Raw genomic sequence first — 20820 nt, forward strand, 5'->3', positions numbered from 1 at the left:
GAGCATAAAATTTCGGAAAGGGCTTTATCAATAGGTTTAAATACGGCACGTATGGCAGAAGGAGAAAGCGTAGCGAAATTTGCGAATAGAATCGAAGAATTATATTACAAATTATGTGCAGCTAGTACCATAGGGTTGAACAAAGCTGAGGAAACTGTAGTGAAAAACCAAACGAAGAAACAGGCTATGATTATATTTATGACGGGGTTACCAAATCACTTATATATAGTACTGAAAGCAAGAAGTCCTAAGTCCTTAGAGGAGTGTATACAAATGGCTCTTGACGAAGAAATCGAATATAATTCTAGGATGAGTATAGAAAATTTGCAGAATAATGCGGAAAGTCAAAGTTTTAGTAAAAACGAAAATCAGGGTGTAAATGGGGATAACACAAAGCAACAGAATAATAATGGTAAAAATAATACACTTTACCGCAGTAATAACGGGCATATGAATCAAAACGGCAGGAATAATAATTTTAATAATCGAAATGGTTATAATTACGGATACAATAAATTCAATAAAAATATTAATCGTGGAGGATACAGTAATTTTAATAATAATAATCGTAACGGATACAGTAATTTTGATAATAATAATCGTAATGGATACAGTAATCGTACAGGATACAGTAATTCAAATAATCGCGGCGGATATAGTAACAATTATAGACAAAATTATAACGATAATAATAATCAGCGAAATAATTTTGGTAATAATCAGAATAGAAGTAACACTGGTTGTTACACGTGTGGGAAATCAAATCATATCGCAAGGGAGTGCTGGCAAACGAACGGTCGATCAGGCGGAAAAAACCGAGCAAATACACATAACAACAATCGTGATAATAGTGCGCGTAATTCTGGAAGTGGTAATAGTAATAGGAACAATACGGGTGTTCAGAATTTGCATTTTAAATACATATTATTAATACATCTAGATCTAGTGATAATTTATTTTTAGACATTAGACAACGGCTGACTATTTTCCCTCATCCTATAATACTCATTAGTCATTAACCATTATTATGATTTTGGCTGGGCGGTGAACGTCGAATGTCGACTATCGATAATTATATATAGATAACAAAACAGTATTGAATGTTATTTTTAAAAACGTATTGGGATTTTGGTATAATTATATTATCATAATATTATTTGCAATCAGTCAACCAGACGTCCAGCGGGACTATAGTAGAGTGCGGACTAATGTGTAATATGTGTATTGTTTTATTGTGATATTGTCCATAGTCCTGAGACCATCATTATATTATTTACTGGTTTACTACTACTTAGTACTTAACGCTGGTGCTTATTTTAGTAAATGTGTGCCGTGTTCATCATGTGGATTTAACGATATAAGAGTTTAATTGTTTAACGTGTTAAAATGTGTAGTTTAAAAACAACAATTTTGAATTTTCTAAGTTAATTGTTTAAAACAGTGAGTGGTGATCGGTAAGTAAAAGTTATTATTCATTAATATCCAAATGTACTAATCAAAGTGTCAAATATTAAATATTAATGAATTATGTATTGTTTCATAATTTTATATATTTTAAAGTAGATTTGCGAAGAATGAAAAATTGCGAAATTTGTGGACGTGAAAGAGGAGACATGAACCCTACGAATTGGAATAGACATGTGAAAAGCTGTAGGTTAAAAACTACCGTAACACCTAAACTAAAAAGAAATTTAAATAATGCTTCAATAAAAGAATTCTTCACCAAGAAAATAAAATTAGAAAGAATTGGTAAGCTTAAATTTATTATTATGTTCATAATATATTATAGTTTATTATTTAAGTATTTTATAGTAATTTGGAGAGTATTATTAATTAATTAAAATATCAATATGTTAAACAAAATTTACTCTGATTTAAATATTTTAAAACACCATGCTAAACTTTTAATGGTTTCACGTGCATCATTAGAATTTTATATATTTATTTTATTTTAGGTATAGGTGTATTTTATGCTTTTTTTCTCTTATTACATTCAAGTGTTTTTATTTTTAAATAGGTACCTCTAAAATTCACATTTTACTTATAAGTAGGGCTGAGATTTCAATGACCTAAAAAAATCACAAAAATGCCCTAAAAAATGCAAAACTAATATTAAATTAAATATAAGAAGCTTAACAAATTAAATTAAATTAATATATTACAAGAAAATTTTTTATTTAATAGTATTTTATGCAAAAAGTATTAGCTATAGTAACAGTATATTAATATAAATTTAAAGAACAATTTACAAGAACTGGTAAGATTATCATATAGTTAAATTGAGATACATTTTTGTAATTTAAATTTGAATATTTTTATTTAGGTGCTAGTATATTTATATTTTATTATTTTACATGTATTAATACAAACAACTGACATAATTTGTATCACGTATTGTTAAAATTTTAATTATTATGAATAGTTTTTAATTTATACCTTTATTAATACACTATAAACATCATACACGCATAGAAATTTCGGAGTTAAATCTACAATAAATAGGGGTGTTGAGAGCAAAATGTCTAGTTAATAGTTGGTTCTATTCACGATAACACTTTGTCGAGAGTCATCATGAGTGTAGATCACTTGACAATTGTTATGAATTGTCATGACTATAATTAAACGTAAATTAAGCAACAATAAATAGTTATTTTGAAACTTTTGTTTGTTGGTATGAAATGTACACAATTAGTCAATCTATAACATTATAATAATGTCATTGTAGCTACCGTAATTAGTAGATTTGGTTAGCAAGATGACTTTAATATAACAAAATTGATCATCATTTTAAACATAAACAAATAGTTAAATTTACAAATGAATAACCACGTTATTTTAACTATATCAGAAGTATATATAAGAAGAAAAAAATGTTGATTGAACTCCAAAGTAATTTAATTCAATATCAAACAGTGTTATATTATTATCATTTACCACGTTATTTTTATCCATGTTGTAACTAGAATGAATACCCGAGGAGTGTTGATTTAACAATTCACAATGTGTAATTTTACCACATGACAAGTCATAATAACATTAGACATTGTAAACAATAAATATTAAATCAATTTTACCCATAACCTATAAAATCTGTTATTTCCATTAGTTTACTTATTCGTTTCAACTCCATCGTGACATCGTGTCTCGTACCATTTTGATTTAAAAGTGCAAACATATAGTGTAAAAAGTAATATTCGATACTTATCTACAAACTAATTTACTTATAAATTATGGACCAGGGCGATAACGAAAATATACAATATATTGAGGTAAGTACCTATAATACAAGACATTATGAATTTAAATATTGGTTTAATTTGTTCAATTAGTTATTTAATTTATTTATCTCAAACCTCATATTAAACTTATAGCAGTTTTTTGAAGATCAAAGATATAATGATAGTATTTCTGGAAGTACACATAATTTAAATGAAGATTATATCATTACCCCTTTGAATGTAGAAAAAAACAATAATAATATAAGTGCTAGTGCAAGTAGTTCTAATAGATATTCTCCATATTCTCCACATCCCAAGTATGGTGTATATAAACCAATGGAGTGGACTTCACGGGTAATATACTAATGTACTATAACAGTGTATGAGCTTGTAAAAAATTGTAATGAATTATTTGTAGACAATTATGGCCTTATTGCAGACAACAAATGATGGTCGTTTCATTATGACTGATGCTAAGGTCAATAATGGCCACCTCTCAGACGAAGCTCAGAATAGCCTGACTAAACTTTTAATTAATTACTTGTTTCAAGATAAGAGCAGGTAATAAATCAAATCACTGTAGATACCTAGTTCCAAAAATTTAGTGTAGATCAATGTTAGGTTTTTTTTACAGAGTTTAATTTTATTTATTATTTGTTATTTATTTAGCTGTATTTTTATTTTAACACCAATACTTGATGTAAGTAATATTTATATAGATACATTCAAAAATATAATGTGTTTTTCATTGCCTAGGTTTAAAATAACAGAAATCTACCAATTGAGAATTGATTTTAATATAATTAGTAATTACTGAGTAGTAGAGTAATAGCCAATTAAATATTATGTAATTAATGTGTAGTATTATTTATTTGGTAATATTTTGATAATTTTCAGGGGTACTGACTTTTACTTTCGGAAAATCGCATCTTTAATCATTGAAATATTTCCTAAAGAACAAGAGGTTGGTTATCAAATTAATTTCAGCATATTTATGAAAAATAAAACTATTATACCATGCATCTTATATAGAAACTATATTTCATACCATCGAGTAGTGGAAATAATTCTCATGCCAAAGGGAAATTAGTTGAAAGGTGGAAGAATGTCTCGCGTCGTTTGAGAAGTATAGGTGCTATTGAAGGTGAAAGAAAAACTAAATGTGCTAATGATATATCACCTGCAGTCATAACATTTTCTGGTAATACAATTATAAAATATGCCTAATTTGTAGACATTTTTATTTATTAATAACATTGATTATAATAGATGAAATTGAAGCTGCTAAAGTCTGGTTGAGTAAGTCAGGTTCATCTTCTGACTTTGATGAAGTTATTAAACACTGGAAACTTACTTACGATATAAGGAAAACAGAAATCCATGGTTCTGACATTTCAAAACGTCATTTGTCTGAAATTTTTAAATCCTGGCCTATTTTATGTGGCCCAAAAGGATATGTTCTGGTAATTTTTCAAATAAATATAATAAAATCATGGCACAAAATTAGTTAGTATCTTTATTCAAGATTTATGTTTTTAAGGTATTTGAAGATTTTAATTTGGAGTACCCCATCATTAAGAATCTTTTACACGACTGGCCAACATTTATAAAAAAGTGGACTTATTTTTCAAATAATTTACTGAGTCTACGTAGAAATTCAGTGAAGGATAACTACGGTAAAGACATATTGAAACAACTCGATGCTGTACAACTCAGCGGAAGTGAGTATAAATATAAATCCATCAATTAAAATAATATTTTTACATAACATGTACTTGACTGTTTCAATTTAAACTATTTATTACTCTTATATAAGATACCAGGACGTGCAATATTCTCAAACTTCTCCTAATTCCATATCTTGTGCCCACTAAAACACAAATCAAAAATAACAAAAAATCATGGAAACCGTCACTTGTTGAGTCAGCTGCAGCTTTTGTTGTTCATGTTACTGTAAGTTATATTTATTAATTACATTTTAATTGAACAAATTCATTATATATTGTAAGTATGTGTAAAAAAGACAACATAGTATTTATAATATAAATATAAATCTGAATCCAGATATAATACCAGGAATAAAATTATACCAATTTAAATACCTTCAAAAACATTAAAATCACAGTTGGACAACAGAGTCCAGTTAATAAAGGACCACCATTATATACAAAACTAATAATTAATTTAGATAGTTTTAATTCATTTAAGTTGTTTAAAAGTTTTGTTTGTAATTAAATCTCAGTCATATATCTATCTAATATAATTCTAGTCTGTCTTCATTCTGTACTATAGATCCTACTTTGTTATTAATATAAATTGTAATTAGAATTTAGATCTCACCCTCTTCGGCACAAGATTTTATCTTTTGAAGGGGTATACAAATACTTTTTCATTTTAAAATTGTCTTTTTAGTATTAAGTATTTAAAAATAATAAAAATAATAATTATAATAAAAATTACAAATCTCTAATCATCATAAGTTTGTTTAAACTAGTTTGAAATTTTTCATTCAAATTGTAACAATATAATTTTTGAACCTTAGGTCATAATATTTCTTTTGATTTTCAGAATTTGACAGGACTTGAAGCTGAATTAGATAAGAGAATTCAAAAATATATACAGTATGGCACAACTATTCAGCCTTTTATAGTATTGGTTGGCAAAGATATATTTTCCATTAAATACTGTTATATCAGAGTCGATGATCAATTTTGGACATTTGACTGTCCACTGGAAGCCGTAGATGCTTGTTTCAAAACATATATGGCATTACACTGCTGCTATCCAAAAGAATGCTATGAGTCGTGGATCATTCTACAACTACAGCTGTACAATTTAGAAACAATTTATGATCGTCAATCTTCAGTTATTGTCTCTTTAAATAGTAAAATGAATACCATGAACGAAACTGTTAGTATTTAAATTTGGTATGTTCAATTTTTAATATTATTTATGGAATACTATTTTATTCAATTTATTAAACTTGTCAAAGGTAATTACAATTTGTAACAAAATGTACAACTGCTTTTTATGCTTGAAAAGGCATAACTATATTTCTAAACTTATATGGCACATGAAAATTTACCATAACATGGGAACTCGGTCGTTTTATATGTGCAAACAGCAATCATGTTGTAGAGACTTTCGAGGTTTAAAAAGCTTTAGGCAACATTTAAACAGAAGTCATCCATTAGTAAAATCAAATTCTGATAATGCATTACACAATAATTTAGGTAGTGAAGCTATTGGTAATAACTATAATGATACTGAACCTTCTTCATTTGCATCTACTCTTTTTAATTTGTCAGAAACTACTACTACCTCTGATCACCATATTGACACATATGAAGTTCTAGAAGATATTCATATTGTTGATGAACTTATAAGGACTAAAAACACTGATGACTTATTTTTGTTGCCTTTAACACAAATATCATATACAAATATTATTAAGAAGTGTGCCTTAAATTTTATTAGTAAACTTATGATGAAACCGTCTGTAACAAGTATGCTTTTGCAAGAAATAATAGACGGGGTCATAGAATTATTTTCTAGTGATATAGTACTTGAATTGAAGTCAAAGATTATGCCACTTTTAAACTTAAGTAGTTTCTCAACAAAATTTGAAATTGAAGAAATGTTTAATGCTCTTCAACATCCGTTTTTAGATCTTACAACTGAGCACCTTCGCATGAAATACTTAGTTTCAAATGATCTTTTCATCATACCAAAAACTATTGTTGTAGGTTACACAAAAGAAAAAAAAACTGTTCTTGGGGAAGATAGACTTTTAATGGTACCAGTACAAGGACATTTTCTTTCGTTAAAAAGAAATCTGAAAGCTTTCTTTGAACTTCCTGATATTTATAAAACTGCAACTAAATTTATGAATGAATCCTTGTCCAATAATGAAACCATGATTTCATTTTTGGATGGTTCCACTTGGAAAAAAATGAGACGTAATTTTTCAGACAAAATTGTATTCCCTATTTACTTATACTATGATGATGTTGAATTAGGTAACCCATTGGGTTCACATTCTGGAATACATAAAATGGGATGTATTTATTATTCAGTAGTAGCATTTCCTCCCGAATATTTGTCTGCCTTGGAAAACATTTTTGTAGCATTTTTATTTCACTCTACTGATCGAGGATTTAATAAAGTGACAAATGAAATAATGTTTTCATCCCTAATCAATGAGTTGAAAGATCTTCAAACCAATGGCATTACAATACAAGTTGACTCGGTCGAAATTACAATATTCTTTGCTCTTGGTTTGGTATTAGGAGACAATTTAGGTCTAAATTCAATTCTGGGTTTTGTTGAAAGTTTTAATGCTAATTACTGTTGCCGAATTTGTCGTTGTTCTAAACATGATCTTCATAAAATGGTACGCGAAGTTGACACTTTAATACGGAATGAAAATAATTATGAAACCGATATTATTTTAAACTGTGTGTCTAATTCTGGATTAAATGAAAGATGTATATTTAACAAAGTGCCCAATTTTCATGTTGTACAAAATATGGTTTGTGATTTTATGCACGATATTCCTGAAGGAGTGGCACGTTATGACATGGCACTAGTAATTAAAAATCTTATTGATAAAAAATATTTTACTTTGAACCAACTAAATTCTAGAATAACTCTTTTTGACTACGGTGTTACTGAACGCAAAAACTGTCCTCCAAAAATAAATCAGAACAACTTAAATAATGGGGTAGTTATTATGTCAGCATCGGAGATGTTATGCCTAGTAAGAAATTTTGGTTTAATTGTAGGTGAGTTAGTCCCTAAACATTCTCAAAATTGGAAACTATATATTTTATTACGACAGATAGTTGATTTATGCTGTGCGCGTAGAATACAAAGTGATTGTGCTTTATTACTAGATTCTATTGTTGCTCAACATAATAGACTGTATCTCATATTGTCAAAAAGCAATTTAAAACCGAAATTTCATATTTTAACCCATTATGGTCGTATGTTATTGAAAAATGGCCCAATAAAGTTAACATCATGTATACGGTTTGAAGCAAAGCATAAGATTTTGAAAGGTGTGGCAAATGCAATACCTTGTCGCATAAATCTTGGGCATACATTAGCCTATAAATTACAACTTCAAATGGTTAGTCGCCTTCTTTCAAAAACTGGTTTTCAACATGAATTAAAATTAGGTACTGGAAAAGAGATTATTGTCAATTCTGAGTTTCCAGCACCATTGTACAAGTTTCCTCAAGAATTAGTCCCAGTTTGTTTTAATGCTTCTTGGCTTAAATTTAAAGGAGTTTATTATAAAAAAGGCTTACTTATGGTTATTGATGTAAATCTTGATGGCTGTATTTTTGGGGAAATAATAAGTCTGCTTGTAGGGAAATCTAGGAACCCTTATTTTATACTCAGTCCAATTTCAAGCATAGGTTTTGATCCACATTACCATGCATATGAAATTGAAAATACTAAAGAAATAAATATTTCAAATCATATTGGCTGTTATATTAATGAATTACCTGATTCAACACCAACTGTGGCTAGAGTTCTAGAGAATGGTAAAATGTATGCTACTTTAAAATATGCATTGTAAATTGTAAACTTTATTTTTATAATTAGTATTTATTAATAAAACTATATATTAATATACTTATCAGTTATCGTTCTAAATTTGTAAAAAAATATTGAATTTAAATAAATGTTATTCTAATTAAACTTGTGTTTATTTATTACATAGATATAAAAAAATTATAATAAGCATGGTCATAATTCAGTATTCACCACAATAGTGTTAAAAGTTTAAATTTCTTAAATTTATTTTTCAAACAAATATTTTCTATACAAAATTAAAAATTATTTTGACTATAACCTAACCTGATTTAAATGAATTTAAGATTAGATTCACTATACACAAAATCTAATTTAACATTTGATGAAGTGTAATTTTAAAACTTGCTGTTGTCAAAACAACACCAATATATGTCAGCTCACTCCTGTAATAAATTAATTTGACGTTAGTGATGACACTGATAACTACTGATAATGTTATTACAATGTGTCGGGTGTAGTAAAATCACAGAATTCAGAGGTTAAATCAACACCAAATAATAGTTAACTCGCTATTAAGCAAGCTTAGGATGATGGTAATTACGACAATTATTTTAACTAAAACAACGCTCAAGGATTATAAATTAACTCAGTTTTAATACGGCTACTGTAACACGTCTTAATGTTAAATTAACCACAAAAATGGTTAATAATTACTCCAATTTGTCGTATATTTCACACACAAATTTAACCCCAACGTTGATGTCAATTCAACTTCAAGACAGCCTTAGCTCAAAATCGACGTTCAAATGCGTGTAACATTGACTATCATTGTAGTTAAAATAACTCCAAATTTCTATGTGTGTACAAATATTCAGTTGCTTGCTTATTAATTTAAATTTAAAACATACTTTTTTTTGGATTTCAGAAACGTTATGTATTTCAACTTCAACACAATCTAATTTGATATATGAAAATGATCCAGCTAAATTTCATACATTTATCAATGTTACAAAGACAACTATCTGAACGTTTCAGTGATGAATCAATTGGTGTTCTTAAGGATCTATCACTTCTTACAAGTAAAGTCATTTTTAAAATAAATCAAAATCCTAATTTTTTACCAAAAGATAGTTTTAAGTTCTTCTTAGAAATATATGGAAAGTTTGTTGATGAAAAATATCTTTGTTCAGAGTACTTACAATTTGCTTCAATTTTTCATACTCTTATAACGTCGGAAGCTTTACCAAACACCTTACATAGTAAATGTGAAGAAATATTTGGGAGTGAATCTGAACATGAAAACGACGATGAACCGACGATATTTAGGCCATTAAGCTCCACTTATTATATAACCTCTGTACGCCACTGCAACAGAGGAAAACATTCTAATCATCGCAAGAATGATCACGAAGTCTTGGCCTCAGTTAGAACCACATAAACTCAGTTCCTCGAATCGAGGGTCGTTTTGTAAGAAATGACACTTCTAGAGAGTTCATTGATTGTGGTTTAACTATCTCAGAAATTCACAGAAATTATTATTCTCAAAGGAGTACCGCTAAACTGCAAGCGGCAAATTACGACACCTACTCACGTACATTTAACACTGAGTTTAATATTGGTTTTTTTCTGCCAAAGAAGGATCAATGTGATATTTGTGAAGGTTACAAAAACGCAACAAATGAAAAGAAAGTAAAGCTCGATGAAAAGTACCAACGTCATTAAGAAGAAAAAACTCAGAGCCGTGAAGAAAAAAATATTGACAAGCAAATGGCTCAAAGAGGGGAGATACATTTGGCAGCTTATGATTTACAAGCTGTCTTACCAGTGCCAATGGGTCAATCTTCGGCTTTCTTATACAAATCAAGACTTAATTTTTATAATTTTACGGTAAGTAGGAGTAAATTTAAAAAAAAATAAAAATATTTTCATAAGTATAATTTATGATTATTTGTTTGGTTCTTGATGTAGGTGAGTGAAATTGGAAAAGACAAAGTCCGTTTGTGCAACATCGCCGCTGCTCTCGACGTACGTCGCGACGGGCGTCGAACATTTTCAAAGCTCGACCCCGTTCCTCCGTCATCCACGTCGCGTAAGCCGAGCGTCCCGCGGCTACAGCTATTCCGTACCGCCAACCAGTTACAAGTTACGGGTTATTGCCCGTGGCAGTTCGCGCGCACTAAAGTTCCAGGCCGGTCGACGTACTGTGTCACCGTCCCCCCTCATTGTGATTTTTTGTCGGACACGCCGTCCGACAATATTTTATTTCTGTGCGCACCATCGGTTTTTTGCTCGGCCAAGAAGGCTTGCTGGGTTTCCACCCGTTGCTCCGTGCCCTGTGCTCGCCGGTGCGCCGTGCGCGCAGCCGTACACAGGTGTTATCAACCACCGCCGGAGTGGTGGAGCCGTTGCCGCATCAACCAGATTAGCAGTCTTGTTCTCCGTCACCGAGGTCCAGGCGTCAGCTGCCACTATCATCACTCGCCACCAGATAAGATTGTTATTGTTGTTATTTGTTCTTACCGTGTTTTATGCTCGGCACCTTGTGTCACATATTGTATCATATCTTTATTTTGTTAGGTATGATCATACCTGATACCTCCCCCCACATCTTGTATATACAATTACCTTGTTGAACGGCAACAGAGTCACTTTTGTTACAACCATACCTGCATCGTGTTATTTATTTACTAGATTTAATACACCCTACCCTCCTATCTATAGTATTAAGCTTTCCTGTTCGCCGCAAGTACCGCGCGGCCAGCTGGTGACATTGGATCAACAGACGGTGCGCAAACAAAAGTTTTTGCTTTTTTTGACACGAAGGAATAGGAAATAGAGGTGTGATTGAAATGAGAAGATGTGTGTTACAATATCTTGAAGAGTTGGCGAGTCATTTTCCTGTGGTGAACGTGGTTTTTTACTCGGACAATTGTGGAGGACAACAAAAAAACAAGTTAAGTCAAGAAATTTTTTTATTTTATTATTGATTATAATTAAGTACCTAATTTGTTTTTTAGATACATCATTGTCATGTATTCGTATGTGGTTCAACCTTGACATTCAATCCATAACAGATAAGTACTTGATTCGAGGACACATTCAGAATGAGGGAGATACTATCCACAGCATAATTGAAAAATCATTGACCCGAGCCAAGAAATCTGGACTAATTTATGTTCCAGACCAATATGTTCCCATTATCCGAAAAGCTAAAAAGAAGGGAGAACTGCTACATGTTCGAGAAATTAATTTTTCAGACTTCAAGGATATTAATACGTTGACATGGACCTTACCATGACAAAAGATGTATCTGGTAATGATTTTAAATTATCGGAAATTTTGAGAAAGGAAGTGAAGTCATTTTTTTTTTAAATAGTTATAAACAGTCAGAGTGGAACGAACTTAACTTTACATAAAAAAAAACACGTGCTCGAAAAAGCATAGAAGCTACTAATAACATAATTCTAAAATCAGCTTATACTAAAATGACGACCCTCTCTGAAAATAAAATACGCGATTTAATGAGTTTAATTCAAACTAACATAATTTCTCAATATTATAAAAGTTTTTATGAATCTTTCTAAAACAAATTATTTGTTATATTTATGCTTAATGTTTGTTCAACAGTGTTATTGTATTTTTGATTTTGCGCTAAATTTAAGTCATAAAATAATTATATCATTCATTAAAATATTCAAATAAAAATATTGTTTTAAAAAGTAGTTCAATAAAGTTTATTTTCCCCTAATTTTTCGTCGGAAATTGGTATAGATAAACTCATCGCGTACTTGGCGGCCAGCCGCACTAGTAGGACGGCGGCTAATAGCTCTAGACGTGGCAAGGAAATTGTTTTTAATGGTGCGACACGCGATTTCGAACAAATTAAATTAGTTATGACCTCACCATTATAGTTTTTTACACGTACATCACCCCAGCCCCACCCATTTGGAATTTTAAAACATTTTGTTTACCATTATTTAGTACTTAATTTGTATGAATTTGTATGACAATTTTCAAAATTTGTACGGTCTTGGTTAATCCATTATTAACAATAATAATGGGTGGGGCTGGGGTGATGTGATTTCAGCCCCACCCAAGGTCAAGAATTGCAAAATAATAGTCATATTACGCCATATTTTAGTACGTAATTTGTATGAATTTGTACGACCGTTTTTAAAATTTGTACGATCTTCGTTCGGCGGCAATCGCAAATACTTAAAATCTACCGTCACCAATTTCAGTGTTTTCGAATTTATTCCTGTGCCATATTTTAGTACGTAATTTGTATGAATTTGTAAGTTTTATATTCTCTACATCTTGATTATTATCTATGTTTACATAATACATACAGTGTATACCTGTATGGTAAAAATAATCTGTATTCGATTTTGAAAAAAAAGAACAAACAAATTTAAGAATGAAATTTTGAATTGTTTATTAATATAAAATGTTAACCTTAGCTTTACTCGCTATTGAATAGTCTGATTAGTTTTTTTTTTCATCGAACTCTGAGAGAGTTGATTTAAAAATAGGTCTAAAAATAAATATTATTATCTACATCGCGATATCTGTAATATACGGCTTAATACGACAAAATAAAAAGGTGACCGAGATAATTATTTTATCTTGTCGTCGTATTTGTTATAAATACAAGTAGGCTAGTAGGAGAATAGGCCTAAAAAATAATCGTATAATATTATTGTTTTCTTTTGATAATATAATTTTTCTGTAAACACTTAACACATGTAATATTTTTAACTTTGTAATCATAAAACTAAACACATACACATGGTGATTTATATCAAGTATTATTATTAATTATTATATTAAAAAATAATATGAATAATTATAAACAAATACAATTATTAGAATTAGCAAACAACGATTAAATTATTATTATTGACGGTCGATAGGGAAATAATGTCAACGACATATTATTATTTTTTATAATTTCTGGACTATAATATAATATAATCGAAAAAATATCCAAACAATTGTTGGTATTGCGATATTTTCAATACAATTTATATTATAATTTAATATAAAAAAATATCGATATACTTAAACGAGTTCTTGTAAAACACGGTGCTCGTCTTTAATTATTTATTGACCGTTTTTAACACGACATTCGTCATGAACGTAACAATGCCTTAAAAAGTTGTCGTCTCCAATGTGTTAATTTGTATTTCCATTAAAATATATAAAAATTATTTTTAAATTTGTTCGTAGTTTTTTATGTTCCAATGTACTATAGATATCAAGGTATCTACGTAATTTATATTATGCACACGGTTTAGTATTAATATTTGCAGTGTGGTCATTTAATAATTTAATAATGGTATGTTACATTCTGTATGAATAATGAATATTATATATAGAATATTATTTTCCCAAAATAACTAATTTTACTAATATAGCTAATATTGTGAATCATTTTGTATATATTATATTTTATATTGACATTGATATTAATAGATCATTGACTATTGTCGATGTTGTAATACAGAAATAATTACTTTTTTCCAAATATCTTTTTCAGTTTAGACCTGACTGTCATGAGTCATGACCATTAATACTGTGTCTGTGTGTCGTACTGTGATAATATTATTATCTTATATTAATTGATCAAATTTATATTACGAGCTTCCGATTAGTGATTCTAAGGGTATTTTCATCGCTGGTATTAAATTGCTTAAATTGTTTAAATTTACCATAAATTTAAAATGAGAGGTCGAAAACCAACGATCTGTCCTAATAAAATTATAAGTATTGTACCTAAATTTAAGGAGAGAGTAATAACTGATGTGAATGGAGAAAAAAGTAAGTAATAATATTAATAGAAATATGTCTACAAACAATGACGCGAGTGTACATGATATATCCATGTGACCATTTACCTATACAATAATAATGATTTATAAAAATTAATAAGTAATAATTCATAACTTATAGTATAACATCATATAGTCAATAACTTAAATAATTTTTTAATGATTCTTTTTATTTATGAATTATAAAACAAAATAACCAATTAGGTAAATGGAATATAATTATTAATCGCTAATAATCAGTTCTCAAATTCAATAGATTATCGATTTTTTACACTAAATAATTTCTTACTGTTACCTAATTATGAATAGTTAATAATTAATATGTATTTATGGATAGTGGTAATTATAAATCTAATTGTGATATGCGGCTATGTGGTAATAAGTACATATCACAGATACTATAAGGATGACGTCTGACCGTTAGTTAGTATATCTCCGACATTTCACACACCGATCCACATGCCGAAACGGTTTTAGATTTAAAAAATAGTTTCGTTTACACAAATATTTTGTTGTTTTATCCTCCTCGTCATCTACGCCACTAACCGTTTCATCCTTACTCGTAGATGTTAACTTAAGATGCATTATATTATTATAATATATTGTCTAACCAATTTTATTTGCATTTGAAGTCTATAACAAATTTGAATTTGTTAAATGACCATATAAAATAGCAAATGTTTTTAGTTAATAATTACAAATTTGCTGTGATCATGTACTGCTCACGCGACTATAGCTGCAGCGTTCTAAAACTGTACCTACTTATATCACCAACCCATGTGTAGCAGAACCATTGGTCGAAACTATTTACCTAGCAGGCGCGCACGGCTTATAAATAACCAAATAGTCAATATTAAAATAATAATTTTGTCAATGAATAATATTACTTTATTATTTCGATATTATAATTTTTATTCCTACTTCTATATAGTACTTTAGTCGATTTAATCGATTTTAGATTCTGAGCGGAGCAATGAATGTATTGATTTTACAACGATGCGTGTTTTTTTAAAAAAAAATTTTTAACCAAACTAAATTTGTTCTAATATTTGTTCTTAGAAGTGGTTGTAGCTACAAACTCCGTATGGCAGGAGATAAGTGTTGAATTAAATAATCAAATGTCGAGCAATGCTCTGCATGTTTTTGTTTATAAAGGATATCATGGGATAAAAGAAAAACTCGGATTGACCCCAATTGAAACACCAAATGTAGTATTACCCAAAAACATTAAACTCAATAATTTGGACGATAATGATGGTTAGTTATGTTTTAATTCAAAATTAATTTGTGTTTTCCGTGAATTTTTAATTATATAAACTGACAATATATAGATTCCGAGTCTATTGATGAAGTGGATAGCGATGAAGATTTCCCAAATAAAAAATTTGTTATTACATTCTCATCTGACGAATGGAAGACGACGATCGAACCACAACGAGTTAAATACAATTTAGTGGATAAAAAACGACCGCTTCAGCGTTTTAAAACCTATGAAGTTTTACCCAAAAACAAATGGACACCATTAGTTGCAGAGCATTTTTGGATATATACACAATTACCATGTTGCCTTTCATTTCGCCGAGCGAAAGTGTTATCAAATGGTGATAATTATGTGTCTGTTGTTGGTCGGTGTTCTGTTTGTGGATCCTATTTTAAAGGAATAGTATCAGAAAAACCCCCAGAAAATGCAAGGTAATTTTATTTTTAAAAATATAAAGAAGAAATCCAATATATTAGGTATGTAATTATACTATTACTTATGAAATGTACATATGTTGGGAATTTCAACGAACCACATAAAGGAACTAAAAAACGACGTATGATTGGTCCTGTTATAGAAAATGCGTTATCATCTATAGTAGAAAAGGGGATTTCGTGCGAGACATACAGAGAAAATGAAGCTGTGCGTCTGATGAAAACAGGTAAGTACCCAAAATTAAAATCAAAAATTAATTGGTGTTAAAAATGAAATTATATTAATTATAAAGTATAGAATTATTTTAAAACACGAATTTTAATTAGTTTGAACTTAAATACGTCATAATAAATAGGTACAGTTTATCAACATGTATATTTTTAGCATATTAAGAATAATAAAATAATGGTAATGTATTGATTTTTTTTCTAAAGTATACTATTAAACATAAGTTATTACCTATATGTTAATATTCTAATTCTTATAGTAATAGAAGTAATAGGTATCTTCTCTACATCGTGATCACAGCTGGCAGCTGCAGACACAGAGTAGGTATAATCACGGTTGTAGAAGATCTCCTATTTTTAAATATTTTTGTTCATATACCTAGACTGACATACCGCCTCCACTCAGAATCCTTTGTAATGATTCGAAATGTGAATAGTAATATGTTAAAAATATTACCTCCTTAATTATTGAGTTGACTATGGTTGATGTATAACAACAAGATCTTCTTTTCTAGTTGATTAATATAACTTTTATTTAAGTTATTTATTTTTACACACATAAAAAAATTGTATACGTTTTTATATTAAAAATCTGCGTACTCGCTTACGAACATCTAAAATTCACTGGACGGTGACAGTACAACAAGTGCGGTGACCACTAACGGAGATCCTTATATCTAATTTTGTATGTTTGTGTGAGTGTATGAGTGTATGTGTGTATTTTATCTTATTCTTAATAGCTAACAATTATAATTATTATTTTATTATGTACATTTAATATAAACAGATAAGATGGCTTAAACGCACATCATTACACGTTTTTCTTATACAATGATATTATATCATTGGATTCAAATTTAATACCATCCACCATACATTGACCTACTTGTAATCTACTGTACAGCAGAGCGACATCCAATTGACCACCTTTTTTTAATTTATACTTAGGTGATCATGAACCAGCCATAATTCCAACTGGACATGCTTTGAGAAATTTAAAAAGACGCCAACGCTTAAATAATCAACGACATTCTGATAAATTGACCGCTTTATGTATAATGAAAACTGAAATTGAATTTAAAACTGTAATTCATGACGTAGGTCTCGATCCATTTTACGTATACTATCATACTGGAGAGCAGATTCACTTATACAGAAATTATGCTCGTGCATCTAAGTGTCCACAAATTATTATTGATGCAACTGGTTCTGTAGTTTCAAATTTTAAAAAATACGATAGCGAAAAAACAAAGTATATATTTCTTTATGAAGCTCTTGTTTATGATCAAGAAAATGAATTTAGTTTTACCGTCACTAATATGCTTAGTGAAAGGCATAGCAATGTGACAATTTTCAATTGGCTTGCTAATTGGAAGTAGAGTGATGTACCAATGCCAAAAATTACAGTATGCGATCAGTCATTGGCAATACTGTCAGCAGTGGTACAATGTTTTACCCAGTACTCTTCGCTACAGGATTATATCAACGCATGTGCTGATTTAATTTTGAATAATCTCCCCACTAATAACCATTGGATTCCTAGATGCTTTATAAGAACAGGGAATATGTGTAAAGGGTTAAAAACTATTCATCCAATTGCTTCATCGATGCACCTATTTATTGAACTACTTAATTGGGAAGGTATATTATGGTGAATTAAAATTGTCTTTCTATTAGTTAATTATAAATAATTATTTAATTATACTTCAGAAGATGCAGTCGACAAGGATTACAGTACAGAAGTTGCGCAACAGGTCCAAGTATGTTTAGACGATGTGCCTCTAGTTATAACTATAAGCAACCTAAAGTATGAGCTGAGAGGTATATGTTCACATAGACACGAGATGAGTAGATTAAGGCAAAGTATTAGACATTATCAATCATACTGCAAGCGGAACCATTCGAACAACTGGGAACTTTATGATGACTTAAAGTCCAAACCAATTCCAGTGAAAGGTAATACAAGGGTACCTTGCGAATTTTTAATTTACACCATTTAACATTTACTATAACATTTTATATTAATTAATAAACAATTTAAAATTTCATTCTTAAATTTGTTTGTTCTTTTTTTTCAAAATCGAATACAGATTATTTTTACCATACAGGTATACACCGTATGTATTATGTAAACATGGATAATAATCAAGATGTAGAGAATATAAAACTCGTTACCTCTCCTCCAGGTATTCCGAAAGTAGGGTTCATATGTTTTGTGCCATTATTGATAACGAACTATCATTAATCGTACAGTGGTTTGAAAAACTTTTACATTTTGAAGACTAATGAACTTATTAATTTTTGTTTTATTGTTGATCGCTATTTTTAATTTTAGCTTGGAAGCGTGTCATATTAACACTTGTAAGTTGTAATCGTCACAGATGTGAGATGATGATACAAATCAATGATACAACTAAATTCGAGCATAAATGTAGAAGTACAATATATAGTAGGTATAGGTTATAAAATTAGTTATAAAATATAAAATGATATACAACTAATTCAAATACGAATGGAGAGCACCAAAAATATAACAGCGAACAATTCAAAAAAAAGGTAGTACAAATTCATACAAATTACGTACTAAAATATGGCACAGGAATAAATTTGAAAACACTGAAATTTAGACGAGGGGTGGGGCTGGGGTGACGGTAGATTTTAAGTATATGCGATTGCCGCCGAACTAAGATCGTACAAATTTTAAAAACGGTCTTACAAATTCATACAAATTACGTACTAAAATATGGCACAGGAATAAATTCGAAAACACTGAAATTTAGACGAGGGGTGGGGCTGGGGTGACGGTAGATTTTAAGTATTTGCGATTGCCGCCGAACGAAGATCGTACAAATTTTGAAAATTGTCATACAAATTCATACAAATTAAGTACTAAATAATGGTAAACAAAATGTTTTAAAATTCCAAATGGGTGGGGCTGGGGTGATGTACGTGTTTTTTACGCGGAGATATAGACAAGTGCCATATGCTGTAAGTGATGCGTCCGCGAACCCATGTAATTGTATATCCGCAATGTCACCATCACCCACGAGCAAACGCGTAATTTTTAACGTGTTTAAATGTATTAAATTTGCACGGCACTTGCGCCACTCGCCTTCAATTTCTGTTGGTAACGTTGCATCCCAATCTACCCGCGTTTGCCATATTTTTTGCATTATGATTTTAAAACAAATTATTACAGGGCTTATTAAACCAAGCGGATCGAAAATTGCGGCAATCTCGGACAATATCACGCGTTTTGTTGGTCGCGTTTTGTTATTGTACATTAACACTTTGTATTGATATGCATCAATGTCTTTATTCCAATAAAGTCCCAAAATTTTTGTAACATTTCCCGTATACTGCAAATTTAAGTCATTGTTGGCACTTGGTACTACTTCAACACCAAGCAACAAGTCGGGATCGTTGCTCGACCATTTACACAGCTCTAGACCAGCGCCCCTCAAAATCGTTATTAGGTCATCGCGTAATCTTAATGCAGACTGTTTTGACATAGCTCCGGCGAGAAAATCGTCTACATAGAAATCACGACTTAGGGCCTGACAGGCTTCGGGAAATTTTGACGACTCTTGTTCGGATAATTTTTGTAAACAGGCCGTTGCCAGGTATGAAGCGGTGACTATGCCATACGTAACAGTTTTTAGTCGATATATATTTAGTGGCTGGCTTGGGTCTTCACGCCACAAAATGCGCTGGAAATCACGTTGGCTTTCCGACACCCAAATCTGCCGGTACATTTTTTTTATATCAGCTGTGAATACGTATTTGTGTATACGAAATCGCGTCATTATAGAGACCAAATCCTCTTGTACGGTGGGTCCCTTTAGAAGCACTTCATTTAGACTTACGTTAGTACTTGTTCTCGCCGACGCATCGAAAACCACGCGCAGTTTGGTACTAGTACTGCTTTCGTTGCGAACTGCATGGTGCGGTAAATAATAACTTTTATCATCTGGAATCGTGTTTTTCGTAACTTCCATGTGTCCAAGTTCGGAGTACTCTTTCATAAATTTGCTATATTCTTCCTTGAGCTTGGTATCGGTTTGAAATCGTCGTTCTAATGATAACATTCTGCGAAGGGCTACGTCATACGATTTTCCTAATCTAGGAGCATTGTCACGAAAAGGTAGACCTACTGTAAAACGCCCGTCTTCACCACGCTTTACATTTGACTCGAAATGTTGTTTACACCTTTTTTCCTCTAGTGTGTATACGTTGCAATTCTTTACCTCCTCTAAGCGCCAAAATTCGGCAATTTGATTTTCTATATTTGCGAATTTGGACAT

The 20820-nt window shown here is 30.3% G+C and overlaps 2 protein-coding genes across 4 annotated transcripts; one reads left to right on the forward strand and one right to left on the reverse strand.

The window, feature by feature from the left end:
• Positions 1-2512: 2512 nt before the first annotated feature.
• Positions 2513-6140, forward strand: LOC132934573 (uncharacterized). 3 transcript variants are annotated; one of them, XM_061000891.1, is made up of 9 exons: positions 2513-3269; positions 3372-3572; positions 3637-3779; positions 4116-4182; positions 4251-4419; positions 4488-4681; positions 4759-4939; positions 5035-5171; positions 5787-6140. In XM_061000891.1, the coding sequence occupies exons 1-9, from the start codon at positions 3231-3233 to the stop codon at positions 6138-6140; spliced, it is 1485 nt and encodes a 494-aa protein (XP_060856874.1). In that variant the 5' UTR covers positions 2513-3230. The 3 variants fall into 3 exon arrangements, with proteins under 3 accessions (XP_060856874.1, XP_060856877.1, XP_060856876.1); XM_061000894.1 differs by having other exon boundaries at positions 3658-3779; XM_061000893.1 differs by having other exon boundaries at positions 3375-3572.
• Positions 6141-19398: 13258 nt separating this feature from the next.
• Positions 19399-20820, reverse strand: LOC132953822 (uncharacterized). The gene has a single exon (XM_061026158.1). The coding sequence runs from the start codon at positions 20818-20820 to the stop codon at positions 19399-19401; it is 1422 nt and encodes a 473-aa protein (XP_060882141.1).

Source organism: Metopolophium dirhodum, chromosome 1, assembly GCF_019925205.1.
Source record: "Metopolophium dirhodum isolate CAU chromosome 1, ASM1992520v1, whole genome shotgun sequence".
Taxonomy (NCBI): Eukaryota; Metazoa; Arthropoda; class Insecta; order Hemiptera; family Aphididae; genus Metopolophium; species Metopolophium dirhodum.

Coding starts and splice junctions, on each gene's coding strand:
- LOC132934573 (XM_061000891.1), top strand. CDS start 3,231: ATGGACCAGGGCGATAACGAAAATATACAATATATTGAG. Junction 3,270..3,371: donor AAAATATACAATATATTGAG/GTAAGTACCTAT, acceptor TTAAACTTATAG/CAGTTTTTTGAAGATCAAAG. Junction 3,573..3,636: donor CAATGGAGTGGACTTCACGG/GTAATATACTAA, acceptor AATTATTTGTAG/ACAATTATGGCCTTATTGCA.
- LOC132953822 (XM_061026158.1), bottom strand. CDS start 20,820: ATGTCCAAATTCGCAAATATAGAAAATCAAATTGCCGAATTTTGGCGC.